Consider the following 20,329-nt stretch of genomic DNA (forward strand, 5'->3'; position numbering starts at 1 on the left):
TTGATACAGTTTGGAAATCAGCTTTATTGGTTTGTCAGACGTACTTAAAATAGTTTCAATCTTTGAAGCTTCTTGCTTTACAGTGTTTGCGGCACAGAGAAAATAGTGTATCTGCAAAAATTCACCTCCACTCTATCACAGACTGGTCTTCCCTGCCTGCCTGACCCTGATGAGACCCCTATCACTATCTGATCCTGCTCAGATGAGGCATGACAAAGAATTGCATTGGTGAACATTTATATATTATACATTAATAGAATCAATGGTTCAACAATTTAAATTACCATTATTCACAGATCCCAGACTGTAGCCTACCTATCAACTCAAAAACGTTGTATCCATTCATTGATTGTTATAATATACTGCAAAATTCCCCTAAACTCCGTAGATTGATCTTCCCTGGCTGTCTGACCCTGTAGGGACATCTGATCCTGCTAAGATATGATGAGTTGTGTACTGACTGCACCATGACAGTGAAGCCTCTAAAGCTATTTACACCGTGTCAGTGTGAAAAGTAGGGAATTAGCTAGGAAAACTGACAGATCAATAACCTTACAGTGGTATACTGACTGATAACTCACATTGAGCTGAAAAAAAAAACGTCCGAATATCAGTCTTCATTCATTTGGCCGCTGGTTTCATTGTTTGATTCAGGTCGTGTGATTGAGGCAAAAATAATCGCTAAAATTAATGAGCTAGCTAGCTAACGTTAGTTCTTTCGGCTAGTTCTGCTAGCTAATGGTACATCATCAAATGTTGTTGTCCATATACCACGGCTAAGGGCTGTTCTTAGGCATGACAGTTTATAATAGACTTATTGCTATTATAAACTGGTTAGCAACGTAATTGGAGCAGTAAAAAAATGTTTTGTCATACCCGTGGTATACTGTCTGATATACCACGGCTGTCAGCCAATCAGCATTCAGGGCTCGAAACACCCAGTTTATAACAGACCGTATACCACGGGTATGGCAACATTTATTTGTACTGTTCTAATTGAGTTGGTAACCAGTTTATAATAGCAATAAGGCACTTCGGGGGTTTGTGGTAAATGGCCAATATACCACAGCTAAAGGCTGTATCCAGGCACTCTGCTTTGCATCGTGCGTATTGGCCATATACCACACCTCCTTGTGCCTCATTGCTTGTCCATATATATTGTCCATATACCACAAACCCCCAAGGTGCCTTATTGCTTAACCCCTGCCAGCCAATCAGCATTCGGGGCTCGAACCATCCAGTTTATGAATATAGATTTTTTCTGTCAAACAGCAGTTACATTGCCAGCTAAATCAGTCAACTAAAGAGTAGCTGCCTCTGTTCAGCTCTCCAGTGCTGGTCCTATACGCCTGACCGCTCTAAGGCATCTGCATGGTCCTAAAGCACACCCGCGCAGCGGTTTGTATCACAGTGCAATGATAAAACTGAGCGGGACAAAAATGCAATTTCAGAATGTGAGGGGGGTCATGGCCCCCCGTGAAAGTTGTACCCCTGGCTACAGTACTTGAACACTGGACACTATCTCCGTAGGATCATTTACTGTCATTATAAACAACTTTATTACATTTGAAGCATTGTCATCATGTACAATTTACAAATAAGACCGTTGTCCAGTGTCCACAATCAGGTCAGGGTGCACCAGGAATTTTAGGCTCTGTAGACTTCTGTTCCCTAGCGAACCCTGAGCAGCAGATGGAGTTCTCGCCTGCGTGCTCACAGCACATACGCATAGCTCTTATTACATCCTCGCACCTGCTCTCTATGTACTTGTTTGCTGGAAGACAAAGACAGTGGGCTAAGTGCGTGTAATACATGAAACACACGCTATTCACGTTAGAAATCATAAATAGATAATGTTGTGGAAAACCCTCACCTTGTAAACACTTCTGAATTGCGCATGCTTGCTTCTGACATGGATCTTTCTGTGGCATTTTACCACTATCAAGAAAACACAGACATGCAAATAGACATGTTTGATTACTTGGACAATCAGCATAAACTATTAACCACCTGTACATATTGCAATTAGCCTACGATACTGAACTGTCATGATTGTATACCTGTTCGTTCTTCAAGAGAGCTACAAACGTCCCCGGAATCCCGGGTGTTTACCAAATGTCGTCCGACTGGATTGGCTGCCCTATGGATTTTGCTGATTAAACTGCAGATAATTATAACTACATTATTTTGTGATGTCTATAAATGTATTATAAATGTATTTTATGTTTGTGGAAAACGTACGACTGTATAAAAAGTGTAAGATTTTGAGGGCTAAGAGGTAAAATATATTGGCACACTTATGTAGTTAGGACCACATGGGGGATCTTTTTTGCAGCCTTCTCGCGTCCTCTCTCTTCGCCTCCTTCTCAAAACCCATTGGATGAGAAATCTACTGGCCCCGCCCTTATGATCTTCTCTTCCAATAGGTTTGAAGGAGGCGAAGGAGGCGAGGAGAGAGGACGCGAAGAGTTGACACTTGAGATTCACCCATAGAATAATCCGCCTCCTTGCAACACCGTACTGTTATTGATGTAACACACGCTTTGATAAGGAAGTAGATAGTTAACTAGTTTGTGGAGTTTTATAAATAGCTAGCTAGCTAGCTAGCTAGTCATTGATTATTTATTAAGTTATAGTTCTATAACATGGCAGTGAGCGCAGTTCACCTCGAATCAGATGCCTTTTTGGTTTGCATGAATCATGCATTAAGTACCGAGAAGGAGGAAGTAATGGGACTCTGCATCGGAGAGGTGAAGTTATGTTTGCTAGCTATTTAACGTTAGTCATTTAGCCATATAACTTTATCAATCAATCAGTTTATTGGTCACGTACACGTTGAGCAGATGTTATAGCAGATGCAGCGAAATCCTTGTGTTACTAGCGCGATAGATAGATAACGTTACATGCATTCTAGTATGATTAATCAGGCTGTAATACACACTTGGTATGTACAATTTAATTGTGTATTCCAGCCTGATTTAATCCGACTACGTACATGCATACATGTGTATCCCTTGTTACATTTATATTTTTAGTTGGCATATGTCCCTAACTTGATATAGTGACACATTTCATTGATTCTAGCTAACAACCCTTCTAAGTATTCTGCTTTCTAAGTCACCTGGTTTGTTTACACAGGCAGACACCAACCGCATCGTCCACATTCATTCTGTTATTATTCTCCGACGCTCAGACAAGAGGAAGGATCGCGTGGAAATCTCGCCTGAGCAGCTATCTTCAGCTGCTACCGAAGCTGAGATATCTTTTGTGCAACATGTCTCATTCATGAAAAAAATAAATCTCTGTCTTCTGGTGGTGTCTTGCAGGAGATGAGTGTGACAAAGTAAGTGTCATGGATGTCACAAATGTCAGTGTGACTGGTGGAGGTTTCATAGGATTCACGAGGACACAGCCATTGTATTATTTTTGGTAATCTATTTCCTTAGTAAGAGCTACAGATTGGCTGAAATGACTGGACGGCTGATGCGTGTAGTTGGTTGGTACCACTCTCACCCCCACATCACTGTGTGGCCATCACATGTGGGTAAGAACCAGAGCACCCCTCTACCACATCAGTTCCAGAACTTTAGTTTTCACTGTCATGGCAAACTGTTTCAGTTGGTGTGTTTGAGTCATTCATTTTCTACAACAGATATAAGGACACAGGCCATGTACCAAATGATGGACCAGGGCTTTGTTGGGCTGATTTTCTCCTGTTTCATTGAGGATAAGAACACAAAAGTAGGGTTTAAATGACAGCAATTTTAAATATAGAAAGTCATTTTGATATACAAAGGGGCATTGAATGAATTCAATTATCATTTTCTCTTAGACTGGTCGAGTTCTCTACACCTGCTTCCAGTCTGTGCAAGCCCAGAAAGGCTCTGAGTAAGTGTGCCCCTGTTTGGAAACCACTGTTTGCAGTGAAATTAATATCCTATCCAGCTTTCTGTTAAACAAAATTAGGTGTTATTAGATTCTCGTTATCTTTTCTCCCTCAGGACTACTAATTAGAGTAATATTCAGTCCTTCTCAGAGCAGTTGTCCCCCAAAAAAAGCCATGTGACAGTATTGGCACAAATACTGAATTGCATCCCTGATCTGTGTTGATAAAGGTACGAGAGAATCGAGATCCCAATTCATGTGGTCCCGCACGAGGCCATTGGGAAAGTGTGCCTTGAATCAGCAGTGGAGCTCCCAAGAATCCTCTGCCAGGAAGAGCAGGATACCTACAGAAAGATTCACAGGTATGTAGCCTCGTAAGCCCAGGGGGTGCGTTTATTTCGGTTCAACGTTTGCTTCGTTGTGACTGTTTTTACTGAACGATACGTTTCGCCAAAACGTTGCATGGAAACCTAATGTTGAATCACATTGAATTCTACGTTGGGCAGAAATGAGCGTTTGAATCTGGAAAGTTTCTTTTCGCAACCTCTACAAGCCAGAATGTTGAATAAAGTTAGTGGGGCACTGTATATTTTAATGTACTTTACCGGTTGTCTGTGCGGTTGGTCATATTGGCGGTAGGAATGTGAGACAATGTATCCACAGGAAAGTATAATTGCATCAACTTTTCAAAGCGCTGGTAGTGCGTTCAGATTTCTATCACCTGCAGCATGTGCACAAGAGAAAACATGCATGCACGAGACGCATCCATACTTTCTGAGCTCGTGCACGAGTTGACATGGTTGTTGTGCGCATGCTTCAGTTGATAGAGATCTGAATGCACTACCAGGGCATTGAAAAGTTGATATCCCCGTACACCCTGTATATAGCGTCGTTGTTACTTTTTATTATTTTTTACTTTAGTTTATTTGGTAAATATTTTCTCAACTCTTTCTTGAACTGCACTGTTGGTTAAGTAAGCATTTCACAGTAAGGTGTGACAAAGTTTGATTTGATTATACTTTACTGTGGATATGTCTCACATTCCTACCTCCAAAAGGACCGACCGTACGGACAACTGGTAAAGTCTGTTAAAATATATATTTTTTTCAACATTCTGGCTAGTAGAAGTTGTGAGAGGAAGATTTACTGTTTCAAATGCACATTTCTGAATGAATTCTACGTCAATGTCGGGTTTCCAGGAAACACAAAACGGTACACATCGTTCTTCAACAGGTACGTTTGGTGGCTGTGGCGTGCTGTGGCCTGATCAATATGGTGGTGACCATTTTGAGACTTCAAAACTCCTGCAGCACGCCATGCACAATTGCCCTTTGGGGCACCATAATCACGTCATTCATCAACTGGTTGTTTAGTACAGTTCCATTGAATTTAACGTTCAACACTGTTCTGTCGTATTGAACGCACCCCAGGCTTCTAACGTTTTGTTCGAAAGCCTGGGGAAGTTCTCAGAAGGACAATTAAAAAGGGGTGGAGTCTTGATGGAAACTAGTGATGCATTGAAGGTAGTTGATTAAACTGGCCTGGGTTGTACCAGGCTATTGCCCGTCACATGACCGGGTGAAGCCAGTGAGGGAGGAACTCCCTGGTACCTCTTTTTGGTGTGTTTTGAGCCCCCCTGCAATTGCCTCTGCTACACTGAACACATTTCCCCTTTGTCTACCAAAATATACAAAATTGTCTTGCTGCAGACACAGGGAAGCTCATTGTGTATTGCTCATTGTAAATGGTATAATTGTAGTATTTCATTCCTTTTGCAGCTTAACTCACCTGGATCCGATCACGAAGATACACAATGGCTCAGGTTGGTGTCATGAATTTGTTGACAACTGATATTTGATTGTATCAGCATGCACATTAATATCACAGACGGTGCATCTGTCTTCACTGCTTTCTCCACCTGATGTGTGTTTCAGTGTTCACTAAGAACCTGTGTAGTCAGATGTCTGCTGTGAGTGGTCCCCTGCTGCAGTGGCTGGAGGACCGTTTGGAGCAGAACAGACAGAGCGTCATTGAGCTGCAGCTGGAGAAGGAGAGACTAACTCAGGAGCTTGCAACCATGTGAGAGAGAAAGGTAAGGAAAAGACTTGTGTTTTTGCAGTGCCGTAAACCTTCTCACACGAGGACAAGTGACTAAGGGAATCTCATCATGGCTAAGTGATCTGTGAGCATGGAATTTTAACCACCATCTACCTGAATCTTTCTCCATTGTAACAGTTTTCGTTCTGAACACTTGTCTTTGCTTCCCAATACCACTGTTTCCTGTTAGGTCATCCTCTGTTTACTAATAAACACTACTGTATTTTTGAGAGACATTGTTACATGTTTTTTCCTTGGCACTGAGTATTGGATGTGTTTTTCATTTTCGTCAACTTATATTTATGTTATGAAAGGATGTCCCCATGTGAATTGACAATTTCTTTAAATGTGACATAGTATATTAAATAATTTAATGTTTCATGCTTCTTTATTTGTGCTCTTAGATGTCAAAAGAGATGACTCATTCACTCTCTGATTACTTGTAGTTATGAATGTTTTCATGTGTCTATGGAAATGTACAGTGCATTTGGGAAGTATTCAGACCACTTTACTTTTTCCACATTTTGGTACCTTATTCTAAAATGTATTAAATAAATATTTTTCCTCAATATACACCCAATACCCCATAATGACAAAGTGAAAACAGGTTTTTAGCAATGTTAGCAAATAAAAACAGAAATACCTTATTTATGTACAGTCATATGAAAAGGTTTGGGCACCCCTCTGAGGCTGCATAATAATTTACTCTGTTGTCACAGAAAATTATCACAGTGGCATGCCATTAATTTTCTAATAAAAGCTGAGTACTGGGGTATTGTCCAGACAAAGATTTTTAGTGTCGCAATATTAAGTTGGATTAGATTAGATGTGAAAAATAGGCTATGCAAAAATGTGGGCACCCTTGTCATTCTGTTGATTTGAATACCTGTAACTACTTAGCACTGATTAATTGGAACACACAATTGGTTTGGCGAGCTCATTAAGACTTGAACTTCATAGACAAGTGCATCCAATCATGAGAAAGGGTATGTAAGGTGGCCAATTGCAAGTTGTTGTTCTCTTTGACTCTCCTCTGAAGAGTGGCAACATGGGGGCCTCAAAGCAACTGAAAACAAAGATTGTTCAACATTATGGTTTAGAGGAAGGCTACAAAAAGCTATCGCAGAGATTTAAGCTGTCAGTGTCCACTGTGAGGAACATAGTGAGGAAATGGAAGACCACAGGCACAGTTCTTGTTAAGGCCAGAAGTGGCAGGCCAAGTAAAATATCGGAGAGGCAAAGGCGAAGGATGGTGAGAACGGTCAAAAACAGACCACCTCCAAAGACCTACAACATCATCTTGCTGCAGATGGTGTCACTGTGCATCGTTCAACAATTCAGTGCACTTTGCACAAGGAGAAGCTCTATGGGAGAGTGATGCGGAAGAAGCCTTTTCTGCACACACGCCACAAACAGTCGCTTGAGGTATGCAAACGCACATTTGGACAAGCCAGCTTCATTTTGGAATAAGGTGCTGTGGACTGATGAAACAAAGATTGAGTTATTTGGTCATAAGGGACATTATGCATGGTGGCAAAAGAACACAGCGTTCCAAGAAAAACACTTGCTACCCACAGTCAAATTTGGTGGTGGTTCCATCATGCTGTGGGGCTGTGTGGCCAGTGCCGGTACTGGGTATCTGATTCCACTCAATATCAGCAGATTCTTGGGAATGATGTTGAAGAATCAGTCACAAAGTTGAAGTTAAGCTGGCGCTGGATATTTCAACAAGACAACAACCCAAAACACTGCTCAAAATCTACCCGGGCATTTATGCAGAGGAACAAGTACAATGTTCTGGAATGGCCATCCCAGTCACCAGACCTGAATATCATTGAGAATCTGTGGGATGATTTGAAGCGGGCTGTCCATGCTCGGTAACCATCAAACCTAACTGAACTGGAGATGTTTTGTAAGGAAGAATGGTCCAAAATACCATAATCCAGAATCCAGACACTCATTAGAGGCTATGGGAAGCGTCTAGAGGCTGTTATTTTAGCAAAAGGAGGCTCTACTAAATATTGATGTGATTTTTCTATTGGAGTGCCCAAATTTATGCACCTGTCTAATTTTGTTTTGATGCATATTGCAAATTTTCTATTAATCCATTAAACCTAATTTCATTACTGAAATATTACTGTGTCCATCAGTTATTTGATAGATCAAAATGAAATTGCTGATCCAAACACCCAATTATTTACAAATGGAAATCATGGAAATTGTCAGGGGTGCCCAAACGTTTTCATACGACTGTAACTATTCAGACCCTTTACTATGAGACTTGAAATTGAGCTCAGGTGCATCCTGTTTCCATTGATCATCCTTGATGTTTCTACAACGTGGAGTCCACCAGTGGTAAAGTTCAATTGATTGAACATGATTTGGAAAGGCACACACCTGTCTATATACAGTTCATGAAAGTGCAAAAACCAAGCCATGAGGTCGACGGAATAGACCGTAGAAACCTAATGTAAGACAGAGTTGGGTCAAGGCACAGATCTGGGGAATAACATAAAATGCCTGCAGCATTGAAGGTCCCCAAGAACACAGTGGACTCCATCATCCTTCAATGGAAAAAGTTTGCCACCACCACAGCTCTTCCTAGAGCTGGCCTCCCTGCCAAACTGCGCAATCGGGGGAGAAGGGCCTTCATCAGGGAGGTGACCAAGATCCCGATGGTCGTTCTGACAGAGTTCTAGAGTTCCTCTGTGGTGATGGGAGAATCTTCCAGAAGGACAACCATCACTGCAGCACTCCACAATCAGGGCTTTATGGTAGAGTGGCCAGATGGAAGCCACTCCTCAGTGAAAGCACATGACAGCCTGCTTGGAATTTGCCTAAAGGCACCTAAAGGATCTCAGACCCTGAGAAACAAGATTCTTTGGTCTGATGAAACCAAGATTGAACTTTTTGTCCTGAATGCCAAGCGTCATGTCTGGAGGAAACCTGGCACCATCCCTACGGTGAAGCATGGTGGTGGCAGCATCATGCTGTGGGGATGTTTTTCAGCAGCAGGGGACTGGGAGACTAGTTAGGACCGAGGGAAAGATGAACAGGGCAAAGTATGGTGGCGCACAATTGGCCCAGCGTCGTCCGGGTTAGGTGAGGGGTTGGCCGGGGTAGGCCGTCATTGTAAAATAAGAATTTGTTAACGGATCCTTGATGAAAACTTGCTCCAGAGCGCTCAGTACCTCAAACTGGGGCGAAGGTTCACCTTCCAACAGGTCAATGACCCTAAGTACACAGCCAAGACAACGCAGGAGTGGCTTTGGGCAAGTCTCTGAATGTCTTTGTGGCCCAGCCAAAGCCTGAACTTGAACCCGATCGAACATCTCTGGAGAGACCTGAAAATAGCTATGCAGCGACGTCCCCATCCAACCTGACAGAGCTTAAGAGGATTTGCAGAGAAGAATGGGATGAACTCCCCAAATACAGATGTGCCAAGCTTGTAGTGTCATACCCAAGAAGACTCTAGGCTGTAGTCGCTGCAGAAGGTGCTTCAACAAAGTACTGAGTGAAGGGTCTGAATACTTATAGAGTACCGGTCAAAACGTTTGGACATACCTTCTCATTCTAGGGTTTTTCTTTATTTTGACTATTTTCTACTTGGTAGAATAATAGTGAAGACATCATCAAAACTATGAAATAACACATTGAATCATGTAGTAACCAAAACAGTACATCTCAAATTTCAGCTTTTTATTTGCTAAAATGTCTAAACAGTGTTTTGCTTTGTCATTATGGGGTATTGTGTGTAGATTGATGAAGGAAAAAAACGATTTCATCAATTTTATAATAAGGCTGTAACGTAACAAAATGTGTAAAAAGTCAATGAGTATGAATACTTTCCGAATGCACTGTATTTCTATTCCAAAACATTAACCTGCAGAGTTTGAGTTCTATGTGAGGCTTTTGGTCGGATAACCTCAGAATGTGTTGGTTCTCATTCTGATAGAATGGCATTAGTAGGGGCGATTTGTAATTAACTATTTCATATGAAGGAGGGGTGGTGGAAGAATTAGGATATCTGTTTGGTTAATACGGCATTGTTAGCTAAATTATGTTTCTTATGTAATTTTATGTCTGTATTTTGGCGTATTAATTTGAGCTTATTTAGTAGTTAGTTGCTTAGTCATCGTGTGCCTTGTCATGCTTGTATGGCTTCCGTTTGAGGGATTAACCCCCCCCCCCATTTTTTTTTCTTGATGACTCACTGTCTACAGTATTTGTGTCAGTTGAATGAAGCCAAACCAGTTCCAAATATAGGCTACACCACATGCAGATGTATGCAGCTCAAATTGGGTGAGCAGTCATTTAAATATGACTGGCTTCAGAGTCATATTTCAAACATATACATACATTTTATTTTTAGTACAGGAATAGTTCTGCAAACTACCAACGGCTCTTTTTGATGTTGATTGGTTAAAAAAATCCAACATTTTCAGATAGCCTGGTTTTTTGTGTACAATAGAAATGATGGAGAGATTTTCTTTATTTGATGCTTTGAAAAGATCTGACCATCTCTGAGAGTTGCTATAGGAACAGCTCTGCCCATCTGCTGGAGTGGTTCAGTATTCTGTCTGTCATGGTGCTGCTGCATTCACATCGAGCAGAGAGAAAGCAATTTCCTGAGAGACATATCTTCATTATGGTCTTTCAATGATACCTCACGATGTTGAAATAGCCTTCAGTGAGGTGAAAGAGTTGGATTGTGAGAGGAACTGTAGGGGGCCCTGTTAGCAGTAATACCAACCAAAAATCAGTGACAAGCACAAGGCGTCATGCATGGCAGATGGTGTAGACAGTATTAAGGCCTATAAATTAGATGTAATGCCTCTAGAGCTGACTTGACATCTGCCAATCTAAATGCTTTGACTGTCATCCTAATCACAATCACAATAACAATCATCCTCGTTACAGCCTCAATCATTCTCAAATGTTCTATGTTATTCCTCTATGTCGAGGCATTGTTCTCCAGAGATACAAGGTTTCTGCATCTCAGAAGTACAAACAAATGCATGCTTAAAAGGTACTGAGGATGGACTGGCCAGATAACTGAAGTGAATATTATGTGCTGTATTCTCACTTGGCCTTGTGTAATCACATTTTCATCAACATCTCAACACACAGATGCTCTCATCAGTGATTCTCTGTGGATGGTGGTTCTCTGTGCGTCATAGCATTGCTAATGTGTAATGTGGGATGGCATTGCCTGCATCGTTCACTGTGCATCCGAGACTCCAGTATAGAGATGGAGGGAAGGAAACCCATGATTCTTGGGAAACGGAGGTTGGGTGACAAGTTGATTATTATAAACTGCTGACCCGGAACTGGTGTAATTCATGGTGACTTCTGCCTCAGCCCGCACAAGGTTATATAGAACTGTAATATACTGTATTGTTTCAGAATAGATACATGACTAAAGTCATCCACCGTCAATCCTTTCAGATGACTTTTTAACATGCCACAGAGGGAATGCTGTTTCAGGTGTCATATGCTACCATTGCCACAAATGATGCATTTTTAAAGAAGTTCATCAGACTAATTTCTGGTAGATTTATTCAATTACTGTTATTGCAATTTATTCCAGAGGGGAACATTCATTTGTATTTCTTTCAGTGGGCCTGTTCCAAGCAATAATTTCAATTTTATTGACCCCAGTTGGTGAGGGTTGAATGCTTTTCAGATTGGATATTTTATAAGAATAATTTAGTGGGTGCTTATATTTGTCCTATTTCACGGGTGTGTATTATACACCCGGGAATTGGAAATCTGTCCCCAAGATACCCTCGGAGAGTGGGGTCGGGGTCACGGCCAGGATCTGCCATTATCAACCGCGACCCTTGAGCAATTAGAGTTAAGTGTCTTCCTCTAGGGCACATCGACAGATTGACTGATGAATACAGTTTTCAAAGGTTTGTTTATCTTTTCTTCTTTTTTTTCTCTCAATCTGTTATTGCTTTGGAATCCTTGTGTGAGACCAGTGGTCATGACATCATCCCATTTTACAGTAGACAGCATATCTTTCCATCCCCCAAGGACTCAAGCATATGACAGTGGTTTGATGGAAAGGTCAAGATAAAGCTGAACTAATAATAACACGCATCAGCTGTAATTCGCTCTGTGGATGGAAATAAACACATTGTCATAGCCCATTTCTTGGTGCTGGAAAACGAGGCCTTTCTCCCTAAGCATTTCCAATTGTTAAAAAAGCCCTAGAAACTAGAGGAAAAACATCTGTAAATATGCTACAATACAACAAATAGAAAACCAAACATTCACCACTATTACTGAAGCTTCATCTTGTGGAATTTCGGCAGTGCAAAACACATGCAGGTAGATTCCTCATCAAGTCTTAGTTTTGGAGGTGACAATGGACAGGAGGGAGAAGTGGAGGAGATTGTAACCTTGTAACTTTTAAAAGAGCCCCTGTACACAAAAAAACATGTCATTTGCATAAAGGTATCTTGTTTTTAGACTTCCATGGTCCCTACAATGGAAATGATGTTGATGGTGTTGATAATAATTATGATGATGATGAACATCACCAGAGAATAGTGATCCTCGATTTCAAACAATGAAATGACAATGGTATTTCCACAAGGGGGCAGTGCAAGCCTACTTACTGTACTTATTGTGTGTGAAGAGAGGAATGGAGTGTGAACTGCATGGCTCTATGAATCAGAGAGTGTAGGGAGGGCAGGGTAGGGAATGGGAGCTGCGGTGGAAGGCCAGCCCATGATGGAACACAACAGGTCTAGGGCTACAACAGGGAGTATCGGGAGGCTGGCACACAGGTGCATTTCTGGCTTCAGATGAACAGTCACACACCAGATAGTCATTAAGCACTGTCACTATCTCTGAAATAGACAGGGGTCGATCAGACACTGTCCTCTGCATGCACGCACGCACGCACGCACGCACGCACGCACACACACACACACACACACACTGCTCCTAAAGTGCCTAAGTGAAAACCAGAAGCCACTGGCAGCTTAGATTAAAATAAACTTTACCCATCCCATGCAGACCCGGCACTAAGATAAAGTGACTAAGGGGGCAGTTGAAATCAGAGATGGGTCACATTTTTTGGGGGTTCATGCATTGTAATTAAATGTAATTCTGCTGATATCACACTATATAAGCAAAGTTCAAATGCAGAGACTTAGAGATCATTGAGTGCAGATTTCACACCAATCTCAGTCTGGAGACCTGCAAACATTTAGACCTGTAGTCATACTCTCTAATTTCCGTTTTACTTCAATGAAAAATCCCTCAATCTACGCAATCAACAGTAGCCTAGGCCAAGGCTCCTCTCTGCTTTCTCTCTCTCCTCAGCAGCAGACCTGCTCTGGATAATTTGGCCGGCTAAAATTTTATTTATCGGCTTTTCATTTATTTTATATGCCAAAAGTCAGCAATTTCCGGCTAACGTAAACCCTGTGGCTTTCCATAGCCCCCATACACACACTGTGGTATGCTCTGTCCATTGTGCTAAGCCAACACAGCGAAGATACAGATTTTACACCAACCTGTCACTCAATCATTTTAACTTTTTTGCTGTTTTTATGTAGGGATATGAATCAAAAACTGAGGGGAACAAGTTTCAACTGAAGGGGCTTAAACCAATGTTCCCTTCCCTGTAAACTGAGCATGTGCACAGTAGTCCAGCAAAGAAATATCAGACCACAGAGAACTTTTTAGAGCAGTGGTCACCAACCAACCTGTCGATCGCTATCTTGCAATGCATTCATTCCTAGTCAATCGTCAAACATTTCTGTAAAAAACCCAACGATAAAGATTTGTGTTCCTATATTTTTTTTATTAGTCTCGGGCTGTTGGCAGTAGGTGCACCCGATTCAGCTGCCTTGCGCACCGGGTGGGCGACTTTTGCCATTTTAAACCATTTCATGAGTCTGAAGGTACAAACTCTGCCTTCCCAGAGAGAAAATCCAAGTGCACTATAAGCCTAACGCTGGCCAATCGGATTGCTCAGATTACCTTGTCTGCATTAACGTAGCAGGCATAAAAGAACGCTACAGCAAAGTTGATACTGTGAGATTTCAAAACGTTTAAAACCATGACTAGAGAGAGAGACTGTCAAAGAATACAGCAAAGAGCTGCTGTTTTTATGAGTGAGTTCATGTTTTAGTTCTTACTCAGCACTTTCAACATTTTGTATTCAACACTTTTATAAGCCATAAACTGCACTTTCTTCCTATTTCCACTCAGTGCTACAACAAGCACTGCAGCAGTAATGAATGAGTAGGAAAGTGTATCTATAGGCTTGTGTTGTTGTTATTATTAGTGGCTTGGGTCTTTTTTCATGTAGAGGAATATTTCACTTTCTCTGTTCATAGGAGTAACAACATGAATTTGTGCATGAGGCAGAAATAATGTGGTGCGACTCGAGTTTTTCCGTCAGCTGAAAGACGATGTCCCTTTTTGGTCTTCGTCAGTAGATGAAAGGGAGAGCGGAGGGATGTTGAGAGTCCGCTGAGACTGACCATCAGATGCAGGCACCATCAGCCCAGTAGAATAAAAAGCAAATTATTTAAATGTATGCTCACTCAGCTGTGCCTCAAGTAATACAATAACGGATCTTTTACTGGTGTGATCATATAGTCTACCTGAAATGTTGAAATATATATATTTTTAAATGTCCCGAACAACAATGCATTGGCAGGGCAAATCAAGCAACGCTAATATGCGGTGATAATGTATTATGCCTATAGCTTACTGCAGAAACCTTGTTGCTACAGTACTGTTTTTAATTGATTCATGTTGCATAGGCTTACGTTTTTTAAGTCACGTAAAAAAAATTGGGGGCGGTAGATCTCGGCTTCCAATTTGATTCAGAAAGTGATCTTGACTCAGAAAACTTTGATGACCACAGTTCTCTAGTTTTCCCTTTTAACACTATCAACGTTCCCCTTTTACTGTGGCCACTTTCAATGCAACATACCGAAACAAAACAAACTATGCAAGAGATTTTGTTATAGGCAGAACGCATCGGAGTATAATTCACTAACATAACTCTGCATGCTTTACACTTGCCTAAAATAAACATACTACAAATGGCTGAATATAACAGGAACATTTATGCTCTTGAACAACAAAATAATTTGGAAACATAGATAAAATACTACTGTTAACCCATGTTCTTTTGTCATTGTTTGGTTCCTGATATTTATAGTTCCAGCTCATGGCCTGAAGAGCTCTCTAAGAATCTGTCTTAGTGTTTCTATCACCACCTCTACCACAAGGACCTTCATCTTTTTTCTGGTTTCCAATCCCACTCTATAAGGTCTAAGAGTATTTACGTCTTAGATTTTGTCTGAGATGTATTATTTCCATTACAAGAGTGGTTCTCCGCTCTTAGTTAAGATCTGAAGCAGTTTGTTGCATACCGTGGGCAATCAGCAGCAGTGTCGGCTCCCCCCTTTTTTAATTTACTTATTTACATTTAATAACAACCCGTGATGTCGTAAATCACAGCATGCATGAAAATAAAAAAAGATGAATGTGGCAGTTACATCCACCCGTGGTGGTTGTATAGGTGAGGAGTTGAGGTGAATACTAAAATGTGATTGCATTTCCCAGGCCTGAACCACGGTGACAGGGCACTCATTCCCAGAGATCGTCAGACCACTGGTTTCTTATGAGACCCATTGATACCTCACATGGGTTTATTCCAACCCTATTGCATTGATGATCTATGTTTCCTTTCCTTGTTGTGACTTACAAATAGTATTTAAAAAGGCTTTATATGGGCATGCAGTGCCTTTGGAAAGTATTCAGACCCCTTGACTTTTTCACCCAAAAAATTACGTTCCAGCCTTATTCTAAAATTGATTAAATAAATAAAAATCCTCAGCAATCTACACACAATACCCCATAATGACAAAGCAACAACAGGTTTTTAGAAAAAGTTGACAGTGCATGTCAGAGCAAAAACCACGTCGTCGAAGGAATTGTCCATAGAGCTCCGAGACAGGATTGTGTCGAGACTCTTCCTAGAGTCTTCCTAGAGCTGGTCGCCGGGCTAAACTGAGCTCTAGAGTTCCTCTGTGGAGGTGGGAGAACCTTTCAGAAGGACACCCATCTCTGCAGCACCCCACCAATCTGGCCTTTATGGTAGAGTGGCCAGACGGAAGCCACTCCTCAGAAAAAGGCACATGACAGCCCATTTAGAGTTAAACACTCTCGGACCATGAGAAACAAGATTCTCTGGTCTGATGAAACCAAGATTGAACTCTTTGACCTGAATACCAAGCGTCACGTCTGGAGGAAACCTAGTATGGTGATGCCATGGTGGGGATGTTTTTCAGCGGCAGGGACTGGGAGACTAGTCAGGATCAAGGCAAATATGAATCGAGTCAAGTACAGAGAGATCCTTGATGAAAACCAGAGCGCTCAGGACCTCAAACTGGGGCGAGGGTTCACATTTCAACAGCACAACGACCCTAAGCACACAGCCAAGACAACGCAGGAGTGGCTTCGGGACAAGTCTCTGAATGTCCTTGAGTGGCCCAGCCAGAGCCCGATCGAACCTCTCTGGAAAGACCTGAAAATAGCTGTGCGGCAATGCTCCCCATCCAACCTGACAGAGCTTGAGAGGATCTGCAGGGAAGAATGGGAGAAACTCCCCAAATACAGGTGTGCCAAGCTTGTAGCATCATACCCAAGAAAACTTGAGGCTGTAATCGCTGCCAATGGTGCATCAACAAAGTACTGAGTAAAGGGTATGAATACTTATGTAAATGTGATATTTCAGTTTATTTTTAATACATTTGTAAAATTGTCTAAACCTGCTTTTTCTTTGTCATTATGTGGTATTTTAAATTTTTATGTGGTGTAGATGTATGAGGGGAAAATTATTTCATAAATTTTAGAATAGGGCTGTAACCTAACAAAATGTGGAAAAAGTCAAGGGGTCTGAATAATTTGCGAAGGCACTGTATACTGAGCCAATCTACTCTTTTCCTCTATGCTAGTTTTATTGTCCATCATTCATAGCCTTGGGGTTGGAGAGGTACATTGATCACAGAACCGCAGAGTTCCAGTAAACCATTTCATGACTTCCATTTTCTAGATGGAAGTACACTATATATACAAAAGTATGTGGAGGCTATTTCAGCCACACCCGTTGCTGACAGGTGTATAAAGAGCACACAGCCATGCAATTTCCATAGACAAACATTGGCAGTAGAATGACCTTACTGAAGAGCTCAGTGACTTTCAACGTGGCACTATCATAGGATGTGACCTTTCCAACAAGTCAGTTCGTAATATTTTTGCTGCCCCGGTCAAATGTAAGTGCCGTTATTGTGAAGTGGAAACGTCTAGGAGCAACAACGGCTTAGCCGCGAAGTGGAAGGCCACACAAGCTCACTGAATGGGACCATTGAGTGCTGAAGCACGTAATGCGTAAAAATCGTCTGTCCTTGGTTGCAACACTCAGAACCGAATTCCAAACTGCCTCTAGAATCAACATCAGCACAAGAACTCTTCGTCGGGAGCTTCATGAAATGGGTTTCCATGGCCAAGCAGCCTCACACAAGCCTAAGATCATCATGATCAATGCCAAACGTCGGCTGGAGCGGTGTAAAGCTCGCAACCATTGGACTCCGGAGCAGTGGAAATGCGTTCTCTGGAGTGATGAATCACGCTTCACCATCTGGCAGTCCGAAGGACGGATCTGGGTTTGGCGGATGCCAAGAGAGGGCTACCTGCCCCAATGCATAGTGCCAACTATAAAGTTTGGTGGAGGAGGAATAATGTTCTGGGGCTGTTTTTCATGGTTCAGGTTAGGCCCCTTAGTTCCAGTGAAGGGAAATCTTAACGCTACAACATACAATGACATTCTAGACGATTCTGTGCTTTCAACTTTGTGGCAACAGTTTGGGGAAGGCCCTTTCCTGTTTCAGCATGACAATGTCCCGATGCACAAAGCGAGGTCCATACAGAAATGATTAGTCAAGATCGGTGTGGAAGAACTTGAGTGGCCTGCACAGAGCCCTGACCTCAACCCCATCAAACACCTTTGGGATTAATTGGAACGCCGACTGCAAGCCAGGCCTAATCGCCCAACATCAGTGCCCGACCTCACTAATGCTCATGTGGCTGAATGGAAGCAAGTCCCCACAGCACTGTTCTTCCCAGAGAGTGGAGTCTGTCATAGCCGCAAAGGGAGGACCAACTCCATATTAATGCCCATGATTTTGGAATGAGATTTTCGACGAGTAGTTGTCCACATACTTTTGGTCATGTAGTGTATATAAAATGAGATATGAGAGAGAAGATGAACAGGTGAACCCTTCAGATACACCAGCAGCAGCTCCCCTGATAGAACACGACAGTGAGAGGATGAGTGAGCCGTGACACTTCCCCCTTGTTTTTGTTCAGGAGCATGTCTCTCTGGTCCCAGCCCTGAACCCTGGCCCACGCTCCTCCAGGCAACCCTTTCTGCTTGACAAACTTCCCCAGTTTAGTGAATTGTGTTTGGGCCAGAAATGCAGGAAATGTGCCTATGTGTGTTCAGTCAGATGAGTTGAAACGTGGCTGCTTGGTTCACTTGTGGTCGTCTGGACGGAAGATAACACTGGTGCCCAGACAGGCTCTTGTGACTTCAGTTGGGCTGCAGACAGTTGCCTTTTGTTGCAGTGAGCTGTGTTGAGCTCAGCTGAAATTAATACATTCTATCTACCCTTGGGGCGTGGTGTCATGAGTCTCCTTTTTGAAATATGTGAATTTTCCATGTCATGTTAAAGGTCCAAAGCAGCTGTTTTTTTAATCTCAATATCAAATAATCTCTGGGTAACAATTAAGTACCTTAAAGTGATTGTTTTCAATTAAAATGGTCAAAAAGAAACAAAAATACTGTAGCTTCTTAGCAAAGAGCAATTTCTCAAGCAAGAATTTTGCTAGGACTGTCTGGGAGTGGTCGGAGTAGGGAGGGGAAAACTACTGAAAACTAGCTGTTTTTGGCAGAGGTTTGGAACTCTCTTTCTTATTGGTCTATTAACTAATTTACCACCAGGCAGGCCAAAAGTCCATCCCACAAAAACAGGTACAAATTTCAGGCGATGTTTTCAAACAGCTCTTACACTAAATGGACATTATCAGAATTTTCACAGTTTCACATTATTATTTCAACATAGTGTGGAAATATACAAAAAACACAAGACAATCACGTTTTTGACTGCACTGAGCCTTTTCATTTCACTTAAGTGGCTTCATGCATGAAAGAAAAGGAGTTTTTGTCACGCTGTCACAACCAAGCATAGAGGAACTCACAGTTGGTTGGTTTACCCTGCTGAAAAGGATCCAAATGTGCCTCCCAGGTACCATGATGAATCAAGGACCACATTAAAGTCCAACATCTGAAACCTTGGTTGGTGTGTGTGTGTCTTGTGTGTGTGTGTGTCTATTTATTCTCTGGTGGCAGTAAAAATATAAATAGCAGCTCAATCAACATGTTGACCTCACTCTCTCTATGGCAATCTGGGAGGACAGCGCCAACAGTAAGCTCTACAATAATTCAAGTAAACACTTTTGTTGATTCATAAAGTGGGCAAATCCTAACTTCAGTAACTCTCTTCCCCACTTGTGTTTAAGAAATGCCCTGTCACAGCCCAGGCAACCCACTTCATCATGAGGGAGAAATCACATTTATAACTGCAGAGGCCATTACTTTGATTGTGACTAAACAACACCATGCAAACATTTTTATACAAATAAAGCAGAAGGGCCATTCAATCCTCTTACACAGATCAACTTGTCCCAAATAATACAGCGAAGTAGAGGAGCCGATTGTGAACTCTGCAAGGCAACCACTGTGCCCCAAGCGTGCCACAGTAACTGCACTTCCTGTGTCACGAACACTTGGTGTCACTTTGAATTAGGACTCCCATCACCCCCCAAAAACAACAAAAAAATGGCTCAGAAGTGGGCTGGAACATACACTGTAGGCCACTGTGACAAGAGGTCTTCAGTTGAAATCAAAATCATTGTTTGATGTGAGACCAGAATGAATATGTGCGTGACAAGACCATTTATTTATATTTTTGTATCTGTGAGAGGGATTGGATGTATGCCTTCACATGGGCGGATGGATAGTATACTGTCTCTTGCATGCCCTGGAATTGAAGAGGCTATTTGACTTGGACTGATGTAATGTAAAGAGGTTTCTAACCCTGAAGATGTATAGGACATATGACAGCACCAGCCAGTAGCCACAGACTATTTCTCCTCTGGAAAGAATCATTCAAGGCTTCTTGTTGGCATGATCAGCAACAAAATGTGAAATGCACTCCACATTATGGCAGTGTGTAATATCCTTTTT

At 41.9% G+C, this 20,329-nt stretch overlaps 2 protein-coding genes across 4 annotated transcripts in view; one reads left to right on the top strand and one right to left on the bottom strand.

Moving 5' to 3' along the window:
• Nucleotides 1-4: 4 nt before the first annotated feature.
• Nucleotides 5-2,161, bottom strand: cmc4 (C-x(9)-C motif containing 4 homolog (S. cerevisiae)). Its single transcript, XM_055936476.1, has 3 exons — nt 2,061-2,161; nt 1,874-1,938; nt 5-1,774 (listed from the first exon to the last, which is right to left on the bottom strand). The coding sequence occupies exons 2-3, from the start codon at nt 1,929-1,931 to the stop codon at nt 1,629-1,631; spliced, it is 204 nt and encodes a 67-aa protein (XP_055792451.1). The 5' UTR covers nt 1,932-1,938; nt 2,061-2,161; the 3' UTR covers nt 5-1,628.
• Nucleotides 2,162-2,490: 329 nt separating this feature from the next.
• LOC129863982 (lys-63-specific deubiquitinase BRCC36) overlaps nt 2,491-20,329 on the top strand; it is a 46,854-nt gene continuing 29,015 nt past the window's right edge. The window contains exons 1-8 of one of the 3 annotated variants that reach the window (XM_055936479.1): nt 2,498-2,750; nt 3,139-3,258; nt 3,457-3,544; nt 3,653-3,741; nt 3,833-3,888; nt 4,116-4,247; nt 5,664-5,707; nt 5,820-6,361. In XM_055936479.1, coding sequence (XP_055792454.1) covers nt 2,646-2,750; nt 3,139-3,258; nt 3,457-3,544; nt 3,653-3,741; nt 3,833-3,888; nt 4,116-4,247; nt 5,664-5,707; nt 5,820-5,968 — 783 coding nt within the window. In that variant the 5' untranslated portion in view covers nt 2,498-2,645 and the 3' untranslated portion in view covers nt 5,969-6,361. Of the gene's footprint in view, nt 2,751-3,138; nt 3,259-3,456; nt 3,742-3,832; nt 3,889-4,115; nt 4,248-5,663; nt 5,708-5,819; nt 6,362-20,329 lie in introns of those variants that run through there. The other 2 variants (XM_055936478.1, XM_055936477.1) reach the window with 2 other exon arrangements.

Source organism: Salvelinus fontinalis, chromosome 10, assembly GCF_029448725.1.
Source record: "Salvelinus fontinalis isolate EN_2023a chromosome 10, ASM2944872v1, whole genome shotgun sequence".
NCBI classification, from domain to species: domain Eukaryota; kingdom Metazoa; phylum Chordata; class Actinopteri; order Salmoniformes; family Salmonidae; genus Salvelinus; species Salvelinus fontinalis.

Coding starts and splice junctions, on each gene's coding strand:
- cmc4 (XM_055936476.1), bottom strand. CDS start 1,931: ATGCCACAGAAAGATCCATGTCAGAAGCAAGCATGCGCAATTCAGAAG. Junction 1,775..1,873: donor AATTCAGAAGTGTTTACAAG/GTGAGGGTTTTC, acceptor TTTGTCTTCCAG/CAAACAAGTACATAGAGAGC.